Raw genomic sequence first — 24,608 nt, 5'->3', positions numbered from 1 at the left:
TTACCTTTAGCGCCACCGCCCGGCCCCCAAATTTCTTCATTATCGTTTTTTTTTGTTTTTGTTTGGTTTTTAGGCCACACTCGGTGATACTCAGGCGTTACTCCTGGCAATGTTGCTCAGATCGATCCTCGGTCAGTCCTAGTTTAACACACCTAAGGCAAGCACCCTACCGCTTTCACCACCGCTCCTGATCCCCAAATTTTTTTAATATTATTTCCTGGTTGGATTTTTTTATTGTTGTTTTGCTTTTTGTGTCACATCCAGCAGCGCTCAGAGTTTGATCGTGGCTCTGTACTTAAAGACAACTCCTGGTGAGTTCAGAAGACCGTGAGGCAGTGCCCAGAATTAAACCCAGATCAACCACATGAAAGCAAACACCTTATCCACTATACTATCTCTCTGGCCCCCAAATTTGTTATTTCAAATTTTCAAATTTCTTAAAAAGAAATCCAAAAAAATTAAATGAGTGCAAGAATAGCATGAAGACCAGTAATTGTTTTAAGACTAAAGATAAACAGTGAAAGAATAGAGTTTGTATGTAATTAATAGTAATGATATCTATTTCCCAAGTGTATACTAGTCACTAGGAAAACAAACAGTTCACCATGTTTTACTATGATGAGAACTCTTATTTACTCTTATTTTCACTGAACTGCCTATTGATGAGTAATCCTGGTTCCCAATTACTGAGAATTCCCAGTTTGGAATCAGTCTTACTTTGGCAGAAGTATACTCATGTACCCAATGAGTATTCAATTTCACATATACACACAAAAAAAGGTCAAGATTTGAGGGTTTTCTTTTTAATGGTCTTCATAAATTATGAGAATTCTAAATATTTCTGAATTCTTTAACTTTCTTCATATATTATGAGATTTCTAAATATTTCTGAATTCCTGATTATGGTGAGAAAGATAGTATAGGAGGTAAAGCAACTACCTTGCAAAACAGTTTCAGTCAAAACCCTAGTTTAAATCCCCACATCACTGCCAGGAGTCACTCCTGTGGATATAGCCAAGAATAATAGCCCTGAGCCAATACCACCAGGTGTGGTCCAAAAAAACCTCCCCAAATAAGTTGTCATTAATGGATGTGGTTAAGGATATGTCAGTAGCAAAAATGATCAAATTCAATCCAGTTCCCCCTGCACCAAGAGTTATCCTGGAAGTTCTGTTTCCTGTGATCCTTAGTCATTTCTAGCAGCAAAGTGGTCACTGCAATATTCCTGGCAAACACATTCATGAACCAGTCCCAGAAATCACCAGTGTACTCAGAGTTTGTGTTGGCACCAAAAGAATACAACCTTCAACAAGATAAAAAATCATAACCAAGTATGCCTGTAATGCCTGGTCATCACTATTAGAACATCAAAGGAGAGAAGCAGAAGGTAAAGACTTAAAAAATAGTTATAATAAACTGATTAGATGTCATTTGTATCCTGGCAATAAACCTCCATCTCAACCCAATCTCACTCATTCGCTGACTATTGCATTTGTCCATGCATGTTCACACACACACACTCCTTCCCCCCCTCTCTGCACTTTTCTAATAAAATTTTTAAAACCTGATTAATGACTGGGGCTGGAGTGATAGCATGGAGGTAGGGCAATTATTTGCCTTGCATGCAGAAGGGCGGTGGGTCGAATCCCAGCATCCCATTGGTCCCCCGAGCCTGCCAGGAGCGATTTCTGAGCATAGAGCCAGGAATAATCAATGAGCACTGCTGGGTGTGGACTGCCCCTCCCAAAAAAAAAACAACTGAAAACGTGTTTAATGACTATATCAACTTATATACCAGTGTATGAAACATTGTAAAGATCATCACTGATTGTGCACATCTTGTATAAGTGCATTAATTTAACCAAATATTTTACTATTCTTCAGTATTTGGTACAATTAATAATAATTGGGATAATAAGAGATAATTCCTAACATTTACAATGAATAAAACACAAGCTTTGTTAACTGTTACTATCTACAAAATTCTCAAATATTAAAAACATAAATTAAATACCATCAACGGAATAACTAATTAAACTAAAATAATTCCTTGTGATCAAACTCATCAAATGAAAGATGGTAAACTTTTCTCCAATAAGAATTAGTGTGACAGGGCCCAGAGAGATAACACAGCGGTGTTTGCCTTGCAAGCAGCCAATCCAGGACCAAAGGTGGTTGGTTCGAATCCCAAATCCCGCTGTCCCATATGGTCCCCCGTGCCTGCCAGGAGCTATTTCTGAGCAGACAGCCAGGAATAACCACTGAGCATCGCCGGATGTGGCCCAAAAACCAAAGAAAAAAAAAGAAAGAAAAAAGAAAAAAAAAGAATTAGTGTGACAGCATCTAAATTCCACTAATCAATATAACAAAAGTCAGACTGAGAATTAGAAACCTGGGGCCGGAGAGATAGCATGGAGGTAAGGCGTTTTGCCTTTCATGCAGGAGGTCATCGGTTCGAATCCTGGCGTCCCATATGGTGCCCCGTGCCTGCCAGGAGCAATTTCTGAGCCTGGAGCCAGGAATAACCCCTGAGCACTGCCAGGTGTGACCCAAAAACCACACACACACACACACACACACACACACACAAAAGAAAAGAAACCTCTGAAAGTACGCTTCTAAGTAACACAAAAAGAAAACACGATCCAAAATTTGTATCTCTATGACCAAGTCTAAAAATACAGAGAATGAGAAATAGATTACAAAGAGAAATATATGAATATTAATTACTAAAATAATATAATCGGAATCTGGAGGTGGTGGCTCAAAAGACTGAAGAAAATGCTTTGCATATAGAAGGCTGGTTTGATGCTTGATCCTACATAGCTTTATGACTCTCCTTCCAAGCTGAAAGCACCACCAGGTGTGTCCAAAAACAAGACAATTGAGAAAACAATATAATCAACCAAATACATAACATGCAAAATGGTACAAAATAGATGATGCAAATTTTTCAATAATAAAATTTCAAAGAAAACTACCAAATACATATATCAAGAAAACTGAGACATATTAACCAAATGCAGAATGTGTGCTGATCTCTGAGATTTCAACAGAGTAAACAGAACAACTATTTGTAAAGCATTTGTAAAACATCTGCCAATCTAAAAAGTAGATAATCTGATGTTTCATTTAAACAGTGACAGCAGCGGAACCAGAGATACAGTACAGGATACTTAAATGCTTGTCTTGCACACAGCCAATTCCAATTTGGTCCCTGGTACATATAATGTCCTCTGAGTACCAAGCCTAGAGAAAATTCTGGAGTGTCCAGTATAGTTCCAGAACCAAAAGTTAAATAATTTTAAAAATCTTTTTAAAAAACTAGTGACGTCATTAAGTTGCTCTTAGTTTTTTCCTAATCTAAATTACCTTTTTTGAGGGGAGAGTGGGATGGAAGGGCTTAGTTAACTTAGTTATCTAGTTAAACTTAGTTAAACTCAGCAGTGCTCAAGAGCGATTCCTGGCTGTAAACTAAGAACTGACCCTAGCATTTCACAGGTGATATCAGGGATTGGACTCATACAGAGCAAATAATTTACCTCCTGTAGTATCTCTCTAGCCTTATACTCCTTTTTTGGGAGGAAGTCATGCCCAGCAGAGCTCAGGGGTTACTCGTGGCTCTGTGCTCAGAAATTACTCTTGGCAGGCACAAAGGACCATATGGGAGGCTGGGGATTGAACCCAGGTCAGTTACGTGCAAGGCAAACACCCTACCCACTGTGTTATCACTCTGGCTCAAGCCCTTTATTCTTTAAGCACTTACAGAGCCCTTATGAGTTAGAAAGACCTATAAATGACATTTGTGGATTAAATAATAATTATCAGAATTCAAAATAAAGTAGATGGTCTGGGGAGATAGTGCAAAAGACTGGAATGCAAGTTTACATATAGTAGGCCTAAATTTAATCACCAACACTGCCCAGAGCATATCTGAGCAGAAGCATATATAGTCAATACCACTGGGAGTTGCCCTCCCCACACACACACACACCACTGGGAGTTGCCCCCCACATACACACACACACACACACACAAACAATATCTTGTATTATAGAAGAAATTGGTAGAGTTCACCTACTGTCCATATACTTATCACTGCTATATTCAGAAATAGTTACATAGAGGTTCATTATGGTTTCCTAGTTTTGTATTATATATATTTGAAAATCCTTAATTGCCTATATTCTTTCTTTCCTAAAGTCCGTGGGAGGTCAAAGAAATAGCTTGACAGGTTAGAACACTACTTTGCAAACAGGAAGGCTGTTTACAATTCCTTCCACTACATGGTTGATTGAGAACACCCATAAGTGACCCAATACCCCATGCATAAGCTACTGAGTAGCACTTAGTCCCAAGTACCACCAGGAATAGACCCCCCTCACAAAAAAGTAAATAAAAATGTTAACAGGTGAGAAAACTAAATCTTTTGTGAAAAGTACTGACTTACTACTAGAAGAATCATTCACATATACATCATTGTGAAGAACACTGCTATGCCACGTTGCACTCTTGGGTCTCCAAAGTAAAACAATCTTTAGAAACCACAAAAAACCATAAAGCTACCAAATATGTAAGTGATAATCTACAAAAATTCAACACAATCTAAATTTTGCTTTAATCCTCAAAAATCTCTAATCATAGGTGAAAATATAGTGCAGTACTAAGATATTTTAAACCGGGCCAGGAGAGATAGCACAGCGGTGTTTGCCTTGCAAGCAGCCGATCCAGGACCAAAGGTGGTTGGTTCGAATCCCGGTGTCCCATATGGTCCCCTGTGCCTGCCAGGAGCTATTTCTGAGCAGACAGCCAGAGTAACCCCTAAACACAGCCGGGTGTGGCCCAAAAACCAAAAAAAAAAAAAAAAAGATATTTTAAACCTTAAAAGTGCCTAAGTAAGGGGCCGGGTAGGTGGCGCTGGAGGTAAGGTGTCTGCCTTGCAAGCGCTAGCCAAGGAAGGACCGCGGTTCGATCCCCCGGCGTCCCATATGGTCCCCCCAAGCCAGGGGCAATTTCTGAGCACATAGCCAGGAATAACCCCTGAGCGTCAAACGGGTGTGGCCCAAAAACCAAAAAAAAAAAAAAAAAAAAAAGTGCCTAAGTAAAACCTATAATATTGAGACTTTACCAAACTCCCAAGTACGCCTACTTTGACTAATACAGAGTTCTGCTAAGCATTTTCTGAGGAAAATCTTATTATCCGAGGTTCTTTACAGGTCATAATTCTTATCCAAATAAAAATATCAGAATGCTGATGCAATAAGGTAAATTTTACATTTATCAAAGCATTTTTAAAATACTTTATTTTAAGCAAATCTTTTTTTCTTCAAAAAATTAGTTTCATAAAGCAAAAATGAATCACATTCAAAAGAATCTGATGGGCCATTAAAACTACTGATTCACAGTTGGCCATAAATCACATAAACATCTTTATAAGTACAATGATTTGCAAATAATAACTATGAATTCACCAAATATCTAAATGTTCTATATTGGAAAGAAAATATCCTCCCTTAATAGTCATTAAAATCATTAAAAATTAATGAATCATTAATTATTAAAAATCAATGATCACTAAAAAATTCAGTGATATAACAGAATTAAAAGGGATATATAGCACGATTTTCTTAAATCAGAGCATTATTACTTATTAAATATCATTTATGCATATATTCAGAATAGCAACAAGCATATGTGCAAACTCTCATTAATAAAATGAAAGACTATGAAATGCAAAGTGGATTTTTATTGAATTTCTATAGAAATCTCATTTCCAAATATGTAATCTCCCATTCTTATTACCTATAAATACCTACATATATCTCCCACTCTTATTACCTGTAAATACCTACACATCTCCAATAAAATTCCACTAACTTATAATAGGCAGTTGTAATAAGCTGAAACAGTGATGTGACAATACAAAAAAAAAAGTGAAAGCCAAATAATGAGAAAAATTCATCTTTTAGAGCTTCCATTAGTCATCAAAATCATAATAATTTTTGATTGAAGTATTTAAATCAACACTATTCAAATTTACTGAACTTTCAACATAGAATTTAGCATTCTTTGAACTTTAATTCTTTCACATGGTTGTATAATACAGTTAACTTTAATAAATTAAAATGTGAGCTTTTCTGATCAATTGTGCAATGTTCTTAAAACTGAATCTTCTGACACTAAATTAGACTTGAAATGGGAAAGTATTACTACTGTGGAGAGTTAACACTTTTTAACTGTATTTCTTTTATTTGTGGTGCTAGGGGAACCCAAGTATTCATACATAGAAGTATGAGTTATACCACTGAGCCACATCCCAACTTTTTATTTTTAAAGAAATGAGTCGTTTTTAATTTAGGTAAATGTCTATATTCAAAGCAAACTAAAGACTAATTGGAAACATCATAAAACTGCACTTTTTACCTTAAGGGTATATAAATCACAGAACAAATTTTGGGAAACAGTATTATTATATTTAGCAATACTATGATAAGATGCAAGAAAAACATCCGAAAGCACAAAAATAAATGATGACAAATTGGACAATCTATTCTTACCAAAACCTCTTCTGTTCCCTTTCATCAAGACTTCCACTACTCCACCCCACAGCATAGTTTTAACTTCAAAACTGGGTGGCCTCTTGCAGACCTTTTTTCTTGTTTTTGTTCACATACAGCAATGATCAGGATTTACACCTGGCTCCAAATTCAGGGTTCATTCTCAACAGTGTTCAGGGAACCATATACAGTATCAGGAACTAATAGGGTCAGTCACATGCAAGGCAAGCACTTCAACTTCTGCAATATCTCTCAGGCCCTACTGTTAACCTTTAAACCATAATTTCCAATCAGGGAAGTAGCTATTAAAAGACACATCCTTTCATGCTATTCTCTCTTATGATAAAGCATGAGTTAAAGTCCTCAATACACATCTGTTCCTTTGCAACTGACCCAGAGTTGTTACTTATCTATTCACTTATTTTTGTTAATTATAAATCAAATAATATGGTTAAAAATGTTAAGCAATGATACCAATAATTAAATACAATCAACAGAGGACCAACTGTAGCACACTACAATATGGCAAGCACTGGGGACTATTATATTCATTTCTGTACCAATAGTCTTGCTTATTGAGTGGTACTTAACTATCTAATGTCGGTTTCATTAATCACTGTGTAACTGATTAATGCAATAAAACTGCATTAATCCCAAAAAGTCAATAAGTAAAAAAAAAATTCCCAAAATAGAAAAATTTTGAAAAGGAGATATAAAGAGCCAGAGGAAAGCAGTGGAGATGTAAAGAAAAAGTGAAATCAACAAAAGTGAGTATCAAAGTAGAAAAGCATATATGCCCTCTTACCACTTAAGGTTAGGTTCTCTCTTAAAATGCTCCTTTATCAAATTCTTTCATAAGCATAAAAGCTAGCAGCATCAGAAAAGTATTACATCTCTACTGGAAAGGGACAGGACTCTTTAGTCCACCTAAAGGTATTTTATCTACTCTCAAAACTATTTTTAGATATTTATTTTTTTTTTAGTTTTTGGTCACACCCGGCAGCACTCAGGGGTTACTCCTGGCTCTAAGCTCAGAAATAGCTCCTGGCAGACTCAGGGAACCATATGGGATGCCCGGATTGGAAACAATGACCTTCTGTATGAAAGGCAAACGCCTTACCTCCATGCTATCTCTCCGGCCCCATACTTTTAGATTTTAAACATAATAAAATCAATACAATATTTCATTTCATGTCTAAAAAAAAAACCATTATCTGTCTCAACTAGTCTCTAACCTAACTAGTAGGTTACAGAAAAAAGCAAAAGTGTGAATATAACTTTTAAAAATCATATTTTTTAAAAGATACAGTATAAAAAATATTTTTAACTGGTGGTGATATGGCTCTATTGTACAGCACTTGTCTTGCAACTAAAGGCCCCAGGTTGGTTCCTGGCACTGCAAGATCCCCTGAACACATCGAAGAGCAATCCCTGAGTTCCAAATCAAGGAGCAGCCCCGAAATGCCAACCCATGTGGTTCCAAATGCAAAACACTTAAATTTTAAATCAGTGTTTTCTTAGATTTTTGTCTAATTTTATCATATTAAAAGCTAAACTTGGGCCCGGAGAGATAGCACAGTGGCGTTTGCCTTGCAAGCAGCCGATCCAGGACCAAAGGTGGTTGGTTCGAATCCCGGTGTCCCATATGGTCCCCCGTGCCTGCCAGGAGCTATTTCTGAGCAGAAAGCCAGGAGTAACCACTGAGCATAGCCGGGTGTGGCCCAAAAACCAAAAAAAAAAAAAAAAAAAACAAAGAAAAGAAAAAAAAAGCTAAACTTAATATTTAAACTTAAATACTTAAACAGAAATATTTTACTTTATTCTAACATTTAAGAGATAATGGAGAGGAGAGGAGCCAGAGAGATAGCAGAGCAGTAGGGCGTTTGCCTTGCACACAGCCATTCTAGGACAGATGGTGGTTCGAATCAGTATCCCATATGGTCCTTGAGCCTGCCAGGAGCGATTTCTGAGCATGGAGCCAAAAGTAACTCCTGAGCACTGCCGGGTGTGACCCAAAAACCAAAAACAAACAAACAAAAAAAAAAACAGGAACATTAGATTGGAGAGATAGCTCAATAGACTAGACCATATGCTTGGAAACTAGAGACCCTATTTCAATTTCCTTAAGTCTCCAATGCCACCAAACAGAAAGGAAGGAAGGAAGGAAGGAAGGAAGGAAGGAAGGAAGGAAGGAAGGAAGGAAGGAAGGAAGGAAGGAAGGAAGGAAGGAAGGAAGGAAAAGAGGGAGGGAGATAGGGAGGAAGGAGGGAGGAAGGAAGGAAGGAAGGAAGGAAGGAAGGAAGGAAGGAAGGAAGGAAGGAAGGAAGGAAGAAAGAAAGAAAGAAAGAAAGAAAGAAAGAAAGAAAGAAAGAAAGAAAGAAAGAAAGAAAGAAAGAAAGAAAGAAAGAAAGAAAGAAAGAAAGAAAGAAAGAAAGAAAGAAAGAAAGAAAGAAAGAGAAAGAAAGAAAAAGAAAGAAAAGGAGGGAGGGAGGGAGGGGAGGGAGGGAGGGAGGGAGAGAGGGAGGGAGGGAGAGAGGGAGGGAGGGAGGGAGGGAGGGAGAGAGGGAGGGAGGGAGAGAGGGAGGGAGGGAGGGAGGGAGGAAGGAAGGAAGGAAGGAAGGAAGGAAGGAAGGAAGGAAGGAAGGAAGGAAGGAAGGAAGGAAGGAAGGAAGGAAGGAAGGAAGGAAGGAAGGAAGGGAGAAACGAGCACAGATTTTAAAGACACTATGTTTCCTAGCTAAAATAAATTTTAAAATTAAATACATATTTCATATATATAAAAAGCATACAAATTGTAATTTTATTACAATTTATTAAATTACATCTTATTGCAACCCAGTCTACAGAGAGTGGATTTATTATGTAGGAAATACTGTATTTACTTATTAAAGGAAGAAAAATGGCCATGATAATGAACCAATTAAAAATTTATCTATGGGGGCTAGAGCAGTGGTGCAAGCGGTAGGGCTTTTGCCTTGCACACACTAACCTAGGACTGACCACGGTTTGCTACCCTGTCGTCCCATATGAGCCCCCAAGCCTGGAGCGATTTCTGAGCACACAGCCAGGAGTAACCCCTGAGCATCAACAGGTGTAGCTCAAAAATAAAAAATAAATTATCCTAATGATTAGCTACTCATTTTACCATTCTTTCTATATTTGTATCACTGACAAATAATTAGAGAATTCAAATTTTCCTACTTTTATTTCAAAGAAATTTACAATAGCCAACCAATTAGCCAATGAAGCATTTTGGTTCCATCCAAAAATGTTATGATAGAAATTTTTTCCAGATTCAACTTAATTTTCGTCCAACTAATTTATTTTAGAATGATACACTATGAAGAAACCTATATATATTATATTAGCTACTAAGAAAATAGATCCTAAATATTCTCAAAATAAAAAGGAAGTAATTATAAAGTAATAGACTAATATTGACTAATATGACTAATCATAAACATTTTATAACATATAAGTGAAATGTATTACTATACTTGTTACATTCCTCACCTTATACTTACACAATGTTATAAAATAATTATGTCCACAAAGTTGAAGGGGGGTGAAATGACATCAAGAAATGATCCTTAATCCCCAGTCAATGAAGATAAAACTAGTTTTATTTTGAGATATTTTTATATTACCTGCAGAGTGGTTTCCACTGAATTAAGATGGTTATTTTTTGGATTATTTTTGTTTTTAATATAGTAGGTGGACAGGAGTGGGCCATGAGGAGTCCTCATGCTATTCCTGTTTGTATGCTCTGGGGCCCATCTGAAGTGTCCAGCATCAAACTTGGACAAGGGAAGCATTTTAACTATCTCACTAAGTTGGGACTTTTTTTGTTTTGTTTTGGTTTTGGTTTTTGGGTCACATCTGGCAGCGTTCAGGGGTTACTCCTGACTCTACACTCAGAAATCGCTTGTGGCAGGCTCGGGGAACATTATGGGATGCCAGGATTCGAACCACTGTCCTGCATGCAAGGCAAATGCAGACCTCCGTGCTATCTCTCTAGCCCCGCAAGGCAGTATCTTAACCCAGGTACTATGTCTCTAGATCCTAAGTACAGTTTTATACTTTTTATGCCACAATCTGAAAAATATATTTTCTTTAACATGATTTAAAGTTCAAAAATATATATGCCTTTCTTATATCACATACATGTGCATCCTTTCATACCTATACAGAGCTTCTGAAGTTTATCTTGCCTTTCTCTTCCTATCTGAATACTTACATATATTTTCATATCTGTGTACTTCATTCTATACTTAAATTCATTTGGCCAATGTGTAGCTATTTTCCAAGTTCAATTTCAAATAAAAACACAAACATCTTACACAATGAATAATAACACAAATATTTAATTGGAAAAAAATGAAAAATGGAAGCTCTTTTCAGGCAAAACTGCCATGAATAGGTTAGTTGAGATAATAGTGAACGCATTCCCAATACCAAAATGGAGATGGAAAAAAAGCAGCAAAATATCATAAAATTTGTAGCTTACTTTGTGACTTTTCACAGAAGTTTATCTGAAAGCCTAAAGTAAAAGAGATAAGTTCCAGTTCATTTACTGTAAATCAAACAAATCATAATTAGAACACAATATTACACTTTTATATTAATTTGAATAAAACAATTCAAGAACAGTTGGAGTCACATTAGCCATACCATGGGCTCCCAATAGAATGTTCAATTGATATAAATATATTTATATTATATGTTTAAATTGAGTTATACAATACATTATTTGCTTTTATCTTTAATGGCTGTTCAATAACAATAGCTATTAGGCCCTGAAAATTACTAATGATTTAAGTTTCTATATAAGTTGTATAATCTAAGTATATATAAAGTAATATTTTTCAAGTCGGACTTGAAAACAATAAACTAATATATGAGTGTTGAAATTCTTCTAAACTAGGTCTGAAAAATAAAAGCAGTGACCCAAGATATTCCTGGAAATGTTAGAATTTTATGTTAAAGGAAGCAAATATGTGAAGTCTACTTAGAAGAATGAACACTTTGAAGTCCAACTGGTGCTGATCACATCGGTACACAAATACTTTTGTAATGTAATAATAAGCTGCTTAAAAATAAGAGCTTTCACAAAATATTTAACTCCATAGTTCATTAAATTAAATGACTGTCTGGCTTTCCTCGCAGCTATGGATATTTATTACTGCACTAAGAAACAGAGATACATTAAGGTAAGAGCACCAAATCATTGTTCAATATGCTTTTATGTGTTCAATCAAAATATACATAAAAAGGAGTCAGAAATAAAGAATATATTTAATCTTTCTCATCCAGTTCTTGAAATTCTTAAGATAAAGATAGAAAATCTAATAAAAAATGTAAACGTTGCTACTTTGACATATAAATACCTTTGATTATACCTACAGAACACACAGCAGTAACCTAATGACATCAATGTTAACATGAGAAGAGTAAAAGTGGAGAAGCTAGGAGAAAGCCTGGAATTAGGGCACAATAGTAGTAGTAAACAATATTTTCTACTATTAAACTTTGATAAACTCAGTTACAAATAAAATGTATTGGAAAAATTTAAGGTATGTGTGAATGGACTGTGCAGCAGGAACTGACTTAAGAAAGAAAACTCAAGAGTTCCATGGGTCTATACAAAACTAAAAGTGATAGGGCATCCTAGCCAGAAAAAAAAAAATGAGTCCAACACAAGATAAGCAAACTAGAGTGCAATTCAGAAGCAAGTCAGAGCCATCCATAATGGAAGAGAGGGAAATTTCATCTGTACCACAAGCTAAAACTAAAATGATGAAATAGAAACAACTTTAAAGTAAGTTACTCTTCTCCTTTTTGCACTACGTGAATGGTTGCTACTAGGCAGCAAAATGGAAGACAGAAGGGAAAAAGGTATCACAAAGAATGAGAACAAGCAGTGCTGGCAAGGATGTGGAGAGAAAGGAACTCTTATTCACTGCTGGTGGGAATGTTGTCTAGTTCCAAAACCTGGAACTTGAGCTCCCATACGATTCAGCTATACCACTCCTAGGGATATACCCTTGGAACGCAAAAATACACTACAAAAATCCCTTCCTCATACCTATATTCATTGCTGCCCTATTTACAACAGCCAGACTCTGGAAACAACCAAGATGCCTTTCAACAAATGAATGGCTAAAGAAACTGTGGTACATATACACAATGGAATATTATGCAGCTGTCAGAAAATGAAGTCATGAAATTTTCCCATACATGGATGTACATGGAATCTATTATGCTGAGTAAAATAAGTCAGAGGGAAAGATATAGGTTCAAAATAGTGTCACTTATCTATGAGTTTTAAGAAAAATAAAGACGGGCCGGGCGGTGGCGCTAAAGGTAAGGTGCCTGCCTTGCCTGCGCTAGCCTTGGACAGACCGCGGTTCGATCCCCCGGTGTCCCATATGGTCCCCCAAGCCAGGAGCAACTTCTGAGCACATAGCCAGGAGTAACCCCTGAGCATTTTGGGTGTGGCCCAAAAACCAAAAACCAAAAAAAAAAAAAAAAAAAAAAAAAGAAAAAAAGAAAAATAAAGACATTTTTGCAATAATCCTCAGAGACTAAGAGAGGAGTGCTGGAAGGTCCAGCTCACTACATGAAGCTCACCACAAAGAGTAGTGAGTGCAGTTAGAGAAATAACTACACTGAGAACTATCATAACAATGTGAATGAATGAGGGATGTGGAAAGCCTGTCTAGAGTACAGGTAGGGGTGGGGTGGGGAGGAAGGAGATTTGGGACATTGGTGATGGGAATGTTGCACCCATGAAGAGGAGTGTTCTTTACATGACTGAAACCCAACTACAATCATATTTGTAATCAAGGTGTTTAAATAAAGATATTAATATAAAAAAGGGAGAAAAGTGAATAAATGGTAATAGGAATGCTGAAATAAGCAAGAAAAAGAAATCTGAAGCTATATGAAAAAGAATGAATTTGGAGGCCAGGGAGATAAATCAAAAGAGCTGGAGGACAAGCAGGAGCCTCTGGTTCAATTCCAGTCACTACATTGTTCTCCCAGCATCCCTCGCTGGAAGTGACCCCTAAGCAGCAAGTCAGATGGGGACCATAAACTAAAAAACAAAATGTTCAAACCATGAAAGAGTGAATCTACATGTATGGTTGGATCAAAAACATCCAATATAGATAAATAATATACAAACCTAATATGTTTAATAGCAAAATTTGTTTAAGGTATGTGACTGAGTATTCAAATGTCACTAATTACTGCTCCAACAGAAGTTATGTCCACTTTATTGGGATGTTCAGGGAGGCAGATACAGTGGTGATAGGCATGGTGCTAGAATTATACTTTATTGGTGTGTTCAGGGAGGCAAGTACAGTGGTGAGAGGCAAGGTGTTAGAATTATATCCATGGAAAAAACATTATTAACAGTACTGTAAGCTGGGGCCGGGGAGGTGGTGCTAGAGGTAAGGTATCTGCCTTGCAAGCGCTAGCCAAGGAAAGATCAGGACCTCGGTTCGGTCCCCCAGCATCCCATATGGTCACCCCAAGCCAGGGGCAATTTCTGAGCGCTGAGCAGTGAGTAACCCCTGAGCATCAAACGGGTATGGCCCGGAAAAAAAAAACAGTACTGTAAGCCAACCAAAATTATAAAAAAAAAAAAAAAAAAAAGTTGTTTTGGTTTTTTTTCGTTTTGGTTTTTGGGCCATACCCAGCAGTGCTCTGGGGTTACTCCTGGCTCTGTGTTCAGAAATCATTCCTGGCAGGCTCAGGAATGATCCATACAAGGTTAGTCAGGTGCAAGGCAAATGCCCTACCACTATGCTATCTCCCCAGCCTAACAAAAAAATATTTTTGGTATTTTGGGCTACACTCAGCGGCACTAAGGGGTTACTCCTGGCTCTGCACTCAGAAATTGTTCCTGGTGGGGTGGGATTTAAAAAAGAAAAAAATCGCTCCTGGCTTGGGGGACCATATGGGATGCCGGGATAAACTCGCGTCTGTCCTGGATCAGCCACGTACAAGGCAAACACCCTACTGCTGCAATATCTCTTTGACCCCCAAGAAAATAATTTTTTATAAAAGTTATACCTACTTTTATGTAGGTACTAAGAAATTCTTATCACTGTCATTACTACAAAATCAGTACAAGTCCTTCAAAAGGAGAAAAATTTTAAAACAAAACTTTTTTTCAGATTATACAATTATGAAGAGAATAAAATGAACAGACAGACTCTGAAGCTTCACAACAAGATCCATCTCTCTGGCTTCTCAGAAAAAAACTTGCTAACTGTTGCAGAGTTCGCCAAGAAACAGCTTAATTAGCTGAAGCATAATACCTCACCAATTAATTAGAAGTCCACTTAATATTACAAAGCAAAACAGGGAATGGGCTGGAGAGAGAGAAAAGGGGCTAGGCATATATCTTGCATGAGGTCAAGCACAGTTTGATGCCCTGTACCACCTGGCCACTGGAGCTGAACTAGGTGCAGCCCTTGGAGGCTCCCAAGCACTACCTTGAGTGGCCCAGCTAATTCCATGCAAAGCAGCAATGCAGTCTCAATGAAAAGCCAAACCAATTGGTTGAGAATCAAACCACTGAGGAGCCCCAAAGCCTCCTGAGTATCACTTAGGAGGAGACTCACAAACAAAAAATACAAGGGGCAGGAGCCATTGCATAGATAGGACACTTGCACTGTACATAACCAACCGAATTCGAAGTAAATAGCCCCTAAGTGCACAGCCAAGAATAACCTCTGAATACAGCTGGCTATAGCCCAAAAACAAACAACAATAATAATTTTAGGGGTCGGAGTGGTGGTGCAAGCGGTAGGGCATTTGCTTTGCACGCACTAACCTAGGACAGACCGCAGTTCAATCCCCCAGTGCCCCATAAGCCAGGGGCAATTTCTGAGCACAAGCCAGGAGTAACTCCTGAGTGTCACCGGGTGTGACCCAAAAAAGCAAAAATAATAGTAATAATAATTTTTAAAAATGAGAAATATCAAAAAAAAAAAATGAGAAATATCAGGCCCGGAGAGATAGCACAGCAGCGTTTGCCTTGCAAACAGCCGATCCAGGACCAAAGGTGGTTGGTTCGAATCCCGGTGTCCCATATGGTCCCCCGTGCCTGCCAGGAGCTATTTCTGAGCAGACAGCCAGGAGTAACACCTGAGCACTGCTGGGTGTGACCCAAAAACCAAAAAAAAAAAAAAAAAGGAGGTGGCACTAGAGGTAAGGTGTCTGCCTTGCAAGCACTAGCGTAGGACAGACAGCAGTTCGATCCCCCGGCGTCCCATATGGTCCCCCCCAAGCCAGGGGCGACTTCTGAGTGCATAACCAGGAGTAACCACTGAGCGTCAAACAGGTGTGGCCCAAAAACCAAAAAAAAAAAAAAGAAAAATCAGCAAAATATTTCGAGATTTCTAAAAAGTTATACAGAGAAGATCCTACCTATGACTAAAGAGAGATTATGCATACATAAAATTTAGTGACTATTGTACAAATTTGGGAAAATACTAAATTGCTTCCCAAACTCATTCTTTTTAGGGGAAGGAAGGTGAGGGTGGGATTGGGACAAGAGCAGCTTTAGCACTCATAATGTAAGAAGAAAAATGGTGGGGGCCGGAGAGATAGCATGGAGGTAAGGTGTTTGCCTTTCATGCAGAAGGTCATCGGTTCGAATCCCGGCGTCCCATATGGTCCCCCATGCCTGCCGGGAGCAATTTCTGAGCATGGAGCCAGGAGTGGCCCCTGAGCACTGCCGGGTGTGACCCAAAAACCACAAAAAAAAAAAAAAAAAAACAAAGAAGAAAAATGGTGAATAAAAACCTCAATAGTCTCAATTCTATGAAAAGCAATATTGTGCTATACTAAAATTAAAAGACTAATACTCATTCATTTTCATCTTTTGAGGTCTCACTTTGTCTAAAAATTTCTACCTAAAAGTTTCAACTTTTTAGTTAAGTTCTGTATCTCTAGGAATATTTTATCTCAGTTCAATCTGTTGCTAGTGACCAGTTAATTGTTAAACTCTTAGGTGTCTAATGGGTTTAACAGTGAGTTTTCAATAATTTGAAACTTAATACATGACCCTTTTTCTTCAAATCCAGGTTTTTTTATTCTGCCAGGCCCCAGGCAGTTTAAAATCATAGATCTTCAAGAATCAAGATCAAGATGTATAAAATGAAGTGCAAAAATGCTCTTATGAAAGGAATAAACTATGCTCAGCTTTCCCCCTCTTTTCTCAAAAGAATTTCTAGCTTCTTTCTTCTGATCTTTCCCACATTCCTCCCACATTCTCATTCTCTTAACTCAGTTCTAAGAGCACTTTAACTGTCCCTAACTCAAAACATGTAATACATTGTGTTCACCAAATTGTCTTTATTAGTTTAAAAGGCTAAGATATGTTTACATGTATATAAAAACAAAAGTTCAAAAAGTGGAAATGTGGTTCAGCAAAAAACTGTGCATCTAGCATGCATGAGACCTGGTTCAAGATTTGAAACACAGGGAGAGAGGCAAATAACAGAGCACATGCCTTGCAAGTTCAAGGCCTTAACAAAGAGTATATATAAAATGGTAATAAAGGAGAAAGGGACATTAAAGAAGTTATTACTTCTTGTCATTATAATTTCTGGTCTTCCTTCATGTGACCCAAGGCTATGACCCACCCTTGCTACCACTTTTACACACACACACAAACACAGAGCAAAAAAGCTCAGCCTATAAAAACCTGCATCTATTCTTTTACTTCTAGTCGCCTTGTAAGACTTGAAGGGAAGGATTCCAGATGTCAATAGGGAACCTTCCTTCTAGTCCTTCCTAAAGATAGGTGAGTGTCCTGAAGATTCTTCCCAAAAGTGAGTATTTCAACCAAGAATCTTTACTCAGATCTCAGGAATACCAGCATATACATCAGGGAACAAAAAGCATAATGTTGCCCTTCATTTTAAGCCAAGTTATATATCAGTGAGATATCTAGCAACACAATTCATGCTCCCTTTTCAAAAATGTTGTCTAAGTGATTTTTGGTTAGATTAAGTATAACTAGTAAAGGAACTGCTCTGATTACTTCTTTCCCTGTGTTCTTCAAGAATCAAGCTATATATGATATAACTGTGATCTTTTCTCAAAAGGCATATTTTGAATTGTAATAAACCACTGGCCACTGCTTTCTCTATATAGTCATAAATTAAGCCAAGTTAACACTTATTGTCCTGAATCCTTTATATAGGTACTTAATTCTCAGCACTGCATTGAGAGATAGTGAAGAGATGGGGCCAAAGCGATAGCACAGCAGTAGGCCATTTGCCTCGCAAGTAGCCAACCCAGAAAAGACCCAGGTTCAATTCCCGGCATTCCACATGGTAGCCCAACTGCCAAGAGCAATTTCTGAGCACAGAGCCAGGAGTAACCACTGAACGCCAGGGGTTAAATACATTAATAAATAAATAAATGTTTAAAAAATAGAGATGTGAATATTTTCTGGGAGTGGGTTGCAAGAGATAGATGCTAGCATCTATTAGCAGGGACATTAATTTTCCAGTTAAAAGATTTAGCCTGAAAGGCAATATATGCTACTCGGGCCCGGAGAGATAGCACAGCAGTGTTTGCCTTGCAAGCAGCTGATCCAAGACCAAAGGTGGTTGGTTCGAATCCCGGTGTCCCATATGGTCCCCCATGCCTGCCAGGAGCTATTTCTGAGCAGACAGCCAGGAGTAACCCCTGAGCACCACCGGGTGTGGCCCAAAAACAAAAAACAAAAAAAAAAAAAACAAAAAAAAAAAAATATATATATATATATATATATATGCTACTCACTCACATAGCTACCGTTTATATATTGTACAAAGTGTTAAAGGTTATGTTATCTTTCAGATCTACATTCTACAAACCAATGTCTAATTAAAATTTTCAATTGAGATTCCCAATCAAAATGTCCTCCAAATTCAAAATGCTATTGTAAATCCTCCACAAATTTAGAACTCTTTAACATAAAGGATCATCAGGAAGCAGCAAGGTTTAAAAAAAAAGGGGGGCTGACTAGATGCTTAGAGCTTCCACCCACCCCTACTAAAGCCTAAAATAATCTCTCCTTTCTGTTCCTGGATCTGCATCATTTCTAACAAGGTTATTTTGTCTCAAACCTAAATAGCTAAAATGACTAATATCGGAACCTATGGACCTGTGCATATAGTAGTTAGAAGAGCAAAAGGTTACCACTCACATTAGTGAACTAAAATCCACATCTGCTAAGGCAACTTCCCTAACTATGAAGAGACATTAAACATTAAAGGATGCATGTCAGGCAAGGTTAATGAAAAGAGAGCAACTATTCATTTCTCTTTCTAATTTTAACTTTGCATTAAAATTTCTCAGGTACTCATTTGAGTCACCCCTACTTCTGAGAGATGAAGATGGCAAAGGGGTTGGCCAGGATTATTTATCACAGTTGATTATAATCCCTGGAAAGCCCAAAATATAATAAAAAATTATTTGGCTTTACCCACTTCAACCCAACATCTCAAATTCAACTAAAAATTAAAAAGAGAAGAAAAAAAAAATTTTAATAAAGAAAACATAAGGGGCCGGAGCGGTGGCGCATGCAGTAAGACGCCTTGCCCGTGCTAGCCTAGGATGGATCACAGTTGGATCCCCCAGCATCCCATATGATCCCCCAAGCCAGGAATGATTTCTGAGCCCAGGAGTAATCCCTAAGTGTCACAGGGTGTGGCCCAAAAAAAAAAAAAAAAAAAAAGACTCAAAATACAAGGTTAATTTATCTGTCATCTTAAATTTCAGCATACACTGATTCTGATAAACTACATTAAAGAATAATGTAGTTTTCATTAGGAGCAGCATTTCTACTTTTATATTTAAATTTTAAGTGATTAGTAACTACAGCAATGAAATAAAGTTTAATAACAATCCTTTAAATACTTATTTTAAAATTATTCAAAGCACTTTCATGTGCATTAATTTAATATGATATTTACATCAGCCCTACAAGATCTTGGGTATCATTCCTATTTAAATGAAAACGTAATTCAACAAAATGTGAGTAATTCCCCAAAGTGAAAAAGTTTTGTACATGAACAAAGCAATTACCTATACTAGCTTACTACTCAACAAAAATATCATTTTAAAAAAACTAGAAATCAGGGGATAGTACAGCAGGTAAGGCATTTGCCTTGCATGTAGCAGACCCTAGTATATATGAGCACCATCATGTTTAATTCCTGAGTGTAGAGATAGGATAAATCATTGGTTGGTGATGATAAATGATAAAATGACAAATCACTGGATAGCATTGGTAGGATAGGGTAGAGTACGGCAGGATAGCGGTAGGGTAGGGTAGAAGGTAAGGTAAGGTAGGGTATAGGGTACGGTAGGGGAGGGGAGGGAAGGGGAGGGTAGAAAAGGAAAAATAATAAAGAAAACTGAAAATAAGGTTAAAGAATATAGGACTCAGTAAAATAAAAAAGGGGGGGACTGAAAATAAAAGTGGTTAAGGGAGGAAAAAAGGGTAAAAAATTTTAATTTTTTTATATTATAAAAATAAACTTTAACTTAAAAGAAAGTAACACTGCAACACTGCAGTAAACTTCTAGGGATTAGGGGTCCATTGTCTATTAATGAAACCATTAGAAATAACAGTGCTGGGCCGAAGCACAGCAGTAGGGCATTTGCCTTGCTCAAAGCCAACTGGGGACAGACCCGGGTTCCATCCCCAACATCCTATATGGTCCCCCAAGCCTGTCAGGAGCGATTTCTGAGCGAGAGCCAAGAGTAACCCAGCGCCACTGGGTGTGGCCCAAAAAACAATAAAGAAAAAAACAATAAAATAAAGAAATGGTGTTTTTACTATATTAACAATGATGGCTAACATGCACATCTTTCCTATAAGCCAGGTCCATGTTTTCCTTGCATTCTCAAAGATCCTTCAACATAAGTATTATTTCTACTTTCTAGCTGAGAAATTGAGGTTTTTGGAGATTAAGAGTCTTGCCCAAAGTCACAAATTTCTTAAATCCTAACAAGGTATTCAAATTCAGAAATCCAGAACTATAACTCTTTAGAATTATATTAAGAAAATGGTAAGGGTGAAAAAATGGACAGTGGTGAAAGGATTGATGTTGGAACATTATAAGCCTAAATTCACTCATAAGTAACTTTGTAATTCATGGTGATTCAATATTTTTTTAAAGAAAGAAAATGTCTCCCTATAGGAAGAGTCTTGAGTCACAAATATCAACCCATAAGAAAGTATATAGGATTATCTACTACCCAGCACAACTCCGGTCACACAGAGTCCCAATGTCCATGTGGTATCTCATATGTACCACAGCTAGCAATACCAAAGAGTAAAGTAGTGAAGGGAAGCTGGTACTCAGATGGAAGGTGTGATATAGCAATATTGTATTTGTGAAACATTGATATTAACAGTATCATAAATCAATTATCAAATCTAAATTTTCAAAAAAAATAAGGTGGACCAAGAGAGATAATAGTGATGAAGGCAAGTGCCTTGCACGCTTTGACATGCATCCAATTAATAATGCATACAGCTATGAGTCAAATTTCAGCACCAAATTTTGGTCCCCAAAAATCCAAAATAGAATGATGAAAATGTTTTAAATGTTTAAAAAACTGTAATGAAAGAAGAATCACTAACAACTTCAGGACAGTAAGTAGGAAGAGACCAGGAAAGAGGAAAAGGAAAAGAATCTAAGAGAGTGAGAGGAAAGAGCAGCAAGACAGAGAAATCCTAGATTGTTGCTTATGGTCCTACTCTATAACCTAAATTGTGCTAGGCTGTGTAAGGACTTCTCTTTAGTAAAGAGTTTCAAGAACAAGACTTAATCAACAGGCTCCTGGAACAATCAAGGTCAGACACAATATTAAAAGCATATCAATAATTCAAAGAGAAGTTTTATGTCTATCTTCTCCCCCTTTTTTTTTTTTTTTTTTTTTTTTTGCTTTCTGGGCCATACTTGGTGAAGCTCAGGGGTTACTCCTGGCTATGTGCTCAGAATTTGCTCTTGGCTTGGGGGACCATATGGGATGCTAGGGAATCGAACCAAGATCCGTCCTAGGTTAGCACATGCAAGCCACTTGCACCACCACTCCAGCCCCTATCTTCTCCCTTTTCAAATGAGTTTTGCTTACTAGGAAGTAGAGTTTACTAATACTAATTCAAAAACAGTTGTAGGGGGAATTGAAGCAACTAAATTAATCATAACTGCTCTGAGATACCAGCACACTACAAGCCTTTCCACTAAGGAACTCTCACATATACTGTTTCCTCTGCTTAAAACTTTTTTTAGGGGGCCGGAGAGATAGCATGGAGGTAAGGTGTTTGCCTTGCATGCAGAAGGATGATGCTTCGAATCTCGACATCCCATATGGTACCCAGAGCCTGCCAGGAGCGATTTCTGAGCATAGAGCCAGGAGTAACCCCTAAGCGCTGCCAGGTGTGACCCAAAAACCAAATAAATAAGTAAATAAATAAATAAATAAAACTTTCTTTGCATAAAAGGGCAGTTTTGCAGGCATGTCTTCCTTGGCGATCTCATTAAAGAAGATTGCACTGTCCCACTGTACCATCTACTAGAAAACCCAGTATTACCTTAGTAACATTTTTCTAATTTATTTCCTATTTATTTATTCTATATTTTTACCGGCTTATCCAAAAATTAAGCTCAATTAGATATAACACTGCCTGATAGTCTCTTTTCTATATACACAGCATTAGTCTACTATCCCTGCTACTTGGCTGATGCTCAATTTGTTTGGCTGGGAATTTTGGAAGAAAGGGAAGGAGATATAACTGTATAAATGTAGGGATATAACTCGAGATAATGTGACAGATGATGAGTTAGCTCTATAGGCTAAGTTCATGAGAACCAAGTTCTATCTCCAAATCTCCAGCACAATTTGGTATTCCAGTCCCACATTCCCATCCCCAAAATACTACATGAAGCAACACACAGCACAGAACAGAGTAGTCCCCCACTGAACATGGCCAAGAAAAAAGGCATACAGCTCTTTCAAACTGGCTTGAGGGCTGTTGAGGGACTTCTGGCCCCAAAACATGGCTTCCTGTACCCCTAAAAAAAAAACTTCATAATAGCTTTTATAATCTTTCTGCCTGTTTTGGATAAGCACAAAACCCTAAACTGACATTTTTATGTTGTATTTCACTACAAGTAGACTACAAATCTATAGTCAAATCTATGAAGTCAAAAAAGAACCATCTTGGGGGCCAGAGAAATATCTGTACAGTGGATAAATCATTTGCCTTGCACAAGGCTGATCCAGGGTGGAGAAACTCCTGAGCATTTCAGAGTATGCCCCAACCCCCAAAAAATGAAGACCCATTTTGTACTTGATCTGTGTATTGTGTGTGTGCTATTTCGTGGCTTCTAATAATTAATTCAATTTGAATTATCTTCAGGGCAGAATGTCTTCTTTATGTCTGACTTAATCCAGTTTATATATTTATCACTGCTCTTCACGTTTAAAATTTTCTCATGTGGTCTACTGGATATAAAGGTGAATAAAATCCTGTCTTGCTTCCTGATTTACATTCTCTTAAACATCAAATATTCAAAACATGTTGACCCTAATTATCCCAGTTTAGACCAAAAACCTTTTAGAAAGATTGTTTGCTATTTAATCAAACAGTAACCCTGATTACCAGAGGTACCTTGATTGAACCTGTAATAATTTAACTGTTAAAGGTCGAGAAGACATTTCTAACAGTGCAATTTTAAAAATAGCATTACTACTCGCAATTCCCTAGTAAACTTAAGGAAATGGTCCCTACAGGGCTGGGTCCTAGTATTTTCATATCTGGGTGTCAGAAATCATACAGCAGTTTTAGCAGGGAAGCCATTAATCTGAAGGTGCTAGTCCTAGTTAACTAGGAAGGTCCAGATACAACATCGTAGCACTTGGACTTCTGCCTTTCATATTCCATCGTTTCGTTTCAACTGGCCGCATTTGGGGGTGATGGTGGTGTTTATTTTATTTTGCTTCATTGCATTTGTGCATGGAATGCCCAGAAATGCCTCTCCCCGGAACAAAATGTGTCTCTCCCAGGGCAGGGGCTTTCTTACAGGTGGCACGGGCTCGAGCAGCCGAGTCCGATAAAAACCTTCCTAAGTTTGGGAACGCTAGCCAGAGGAGGCCTCCGGGGACCAAAGGTCGCCCCGCGGGCGGCTCGAGCTGCGCCCCGCAGGGAAGCGCGAGGGCCCGAGAGCCGACCCGCTGCGGAGAGGCCGCGGGGACGCACGCCGGGGCGCCGGCCGAGCCTCCGCGGCGGCACCTACCTGAGGGGCCGAAGCCAGGCCCCGGGGCCCCGCCGCTCGCCCGGCCGCCGTTCCCGGAAACGCGGGCGGGGCTCGCCAGGTAAGTGGCCGGGCGCCGGGTGGCCGCGGGGGCGGTCCCCAGCCAGGTGGGCCGCGGGAGCCCGGGCGCCGGGTAGGGCCGAGTGGCCGCGAGCGAGCAGAGGCCGCGCGGGGGCCTGCGCCAGACGCCGCCGCATCGGGCCGAGCCCGCGAGACCCGGCCGGGCGGGAAGCGGGGAGGAGGCGGCGCGGCCGGCGAGGGAGGCTCCGGGCTTCCAACCCCGGAGGCGGCCGGGCCGCGGAGACAGGCCGCGACGACGCCGACGGCCGCGCCGGAGGGCCCGGGTTGCGGCGCCGCCGCCTTCCTTACCCTGCATGGTGCTGACGGCCGGGTGGCCCGGCGCCGGGGACCCCACGGAGCCCGGGGTGCTGCCGCCGCTGCCTCCCCCGGAGCCGCCGCCGCCGCCGCTCGGGCTCGGAGCCGCCATTGTTGGAGTGAAGAGCCGAGCAGCGCCGCGACGGCTGCAATGCAGCAAGCTCGGGCTCTCGCACGGCCGAGGGGCGCGGCCAGCGCCGGCTCGGTCCGCCCCGGGCACGCCCCCGCCGAGCCTGACGCGAGGCACGGCAGATGCTGCGCGGCCCAACCGCCCAGATGGCGAGGACCAGGCCCGAGACAGGAGCTCCAGTCCCGTCCCCAGAGCTGGAGGAGG

General features: G+C 39.1%; 1 protein-coding gene across 2 annotated transcripts in view; it reads right to left on the bottom strand.

Annotated features, from left to right (window-relative positions):
- The window catches only part of MAP2K4 (mitogen-activated protein kinase kinase 4), a 189,143-nt gene extending 164,757 nt beyond the window's left edge, over positions 1–24,386 (bottom strand). The window contains exons 1-2 of one of the 2 annotated variants that reach the window (XM_049776912.1): positions 24,269–24,386; positions 11,065–11,097 (exon numbers count right to left, since the gene is read on the bottom strand). In XM_049776912.1, coding sequence (XP_049632869.1) covers positions 11,065–11,097; positions 24,269–24,386 — 151 coding nt within the window. The remainder of the gene's footprint in view (positions 1–11,064; positions 11,098–24,268) is intronic. The other variant, XM_049776913.1, reaches the window with a different exon arrangement.
- Positions 24,387–24,608: the final 222 nt, after the last annotated feature.

The sequence above is a fragment of the Suncus etruscus genome, chromosome 7 (genome assembly GCF_024139225.1).
Source record: "Suncus etruscus isolate mSunEtr1 chromosome 7, mSunEtr1.pri.cur, whole genome shotgun sequence".
NCBI classification, from domain to species: Eukaryota; Metazoa; Chordata; class Mammalia; order Eulipotyphla; family Soricidae; genus Suncus; species Suncus etruscus.
The sequence above is the reverse complement of the archived record's forward strand: the minus strand, read 5'-3'. Positions and strand labels throughout refer to the sequence as shown.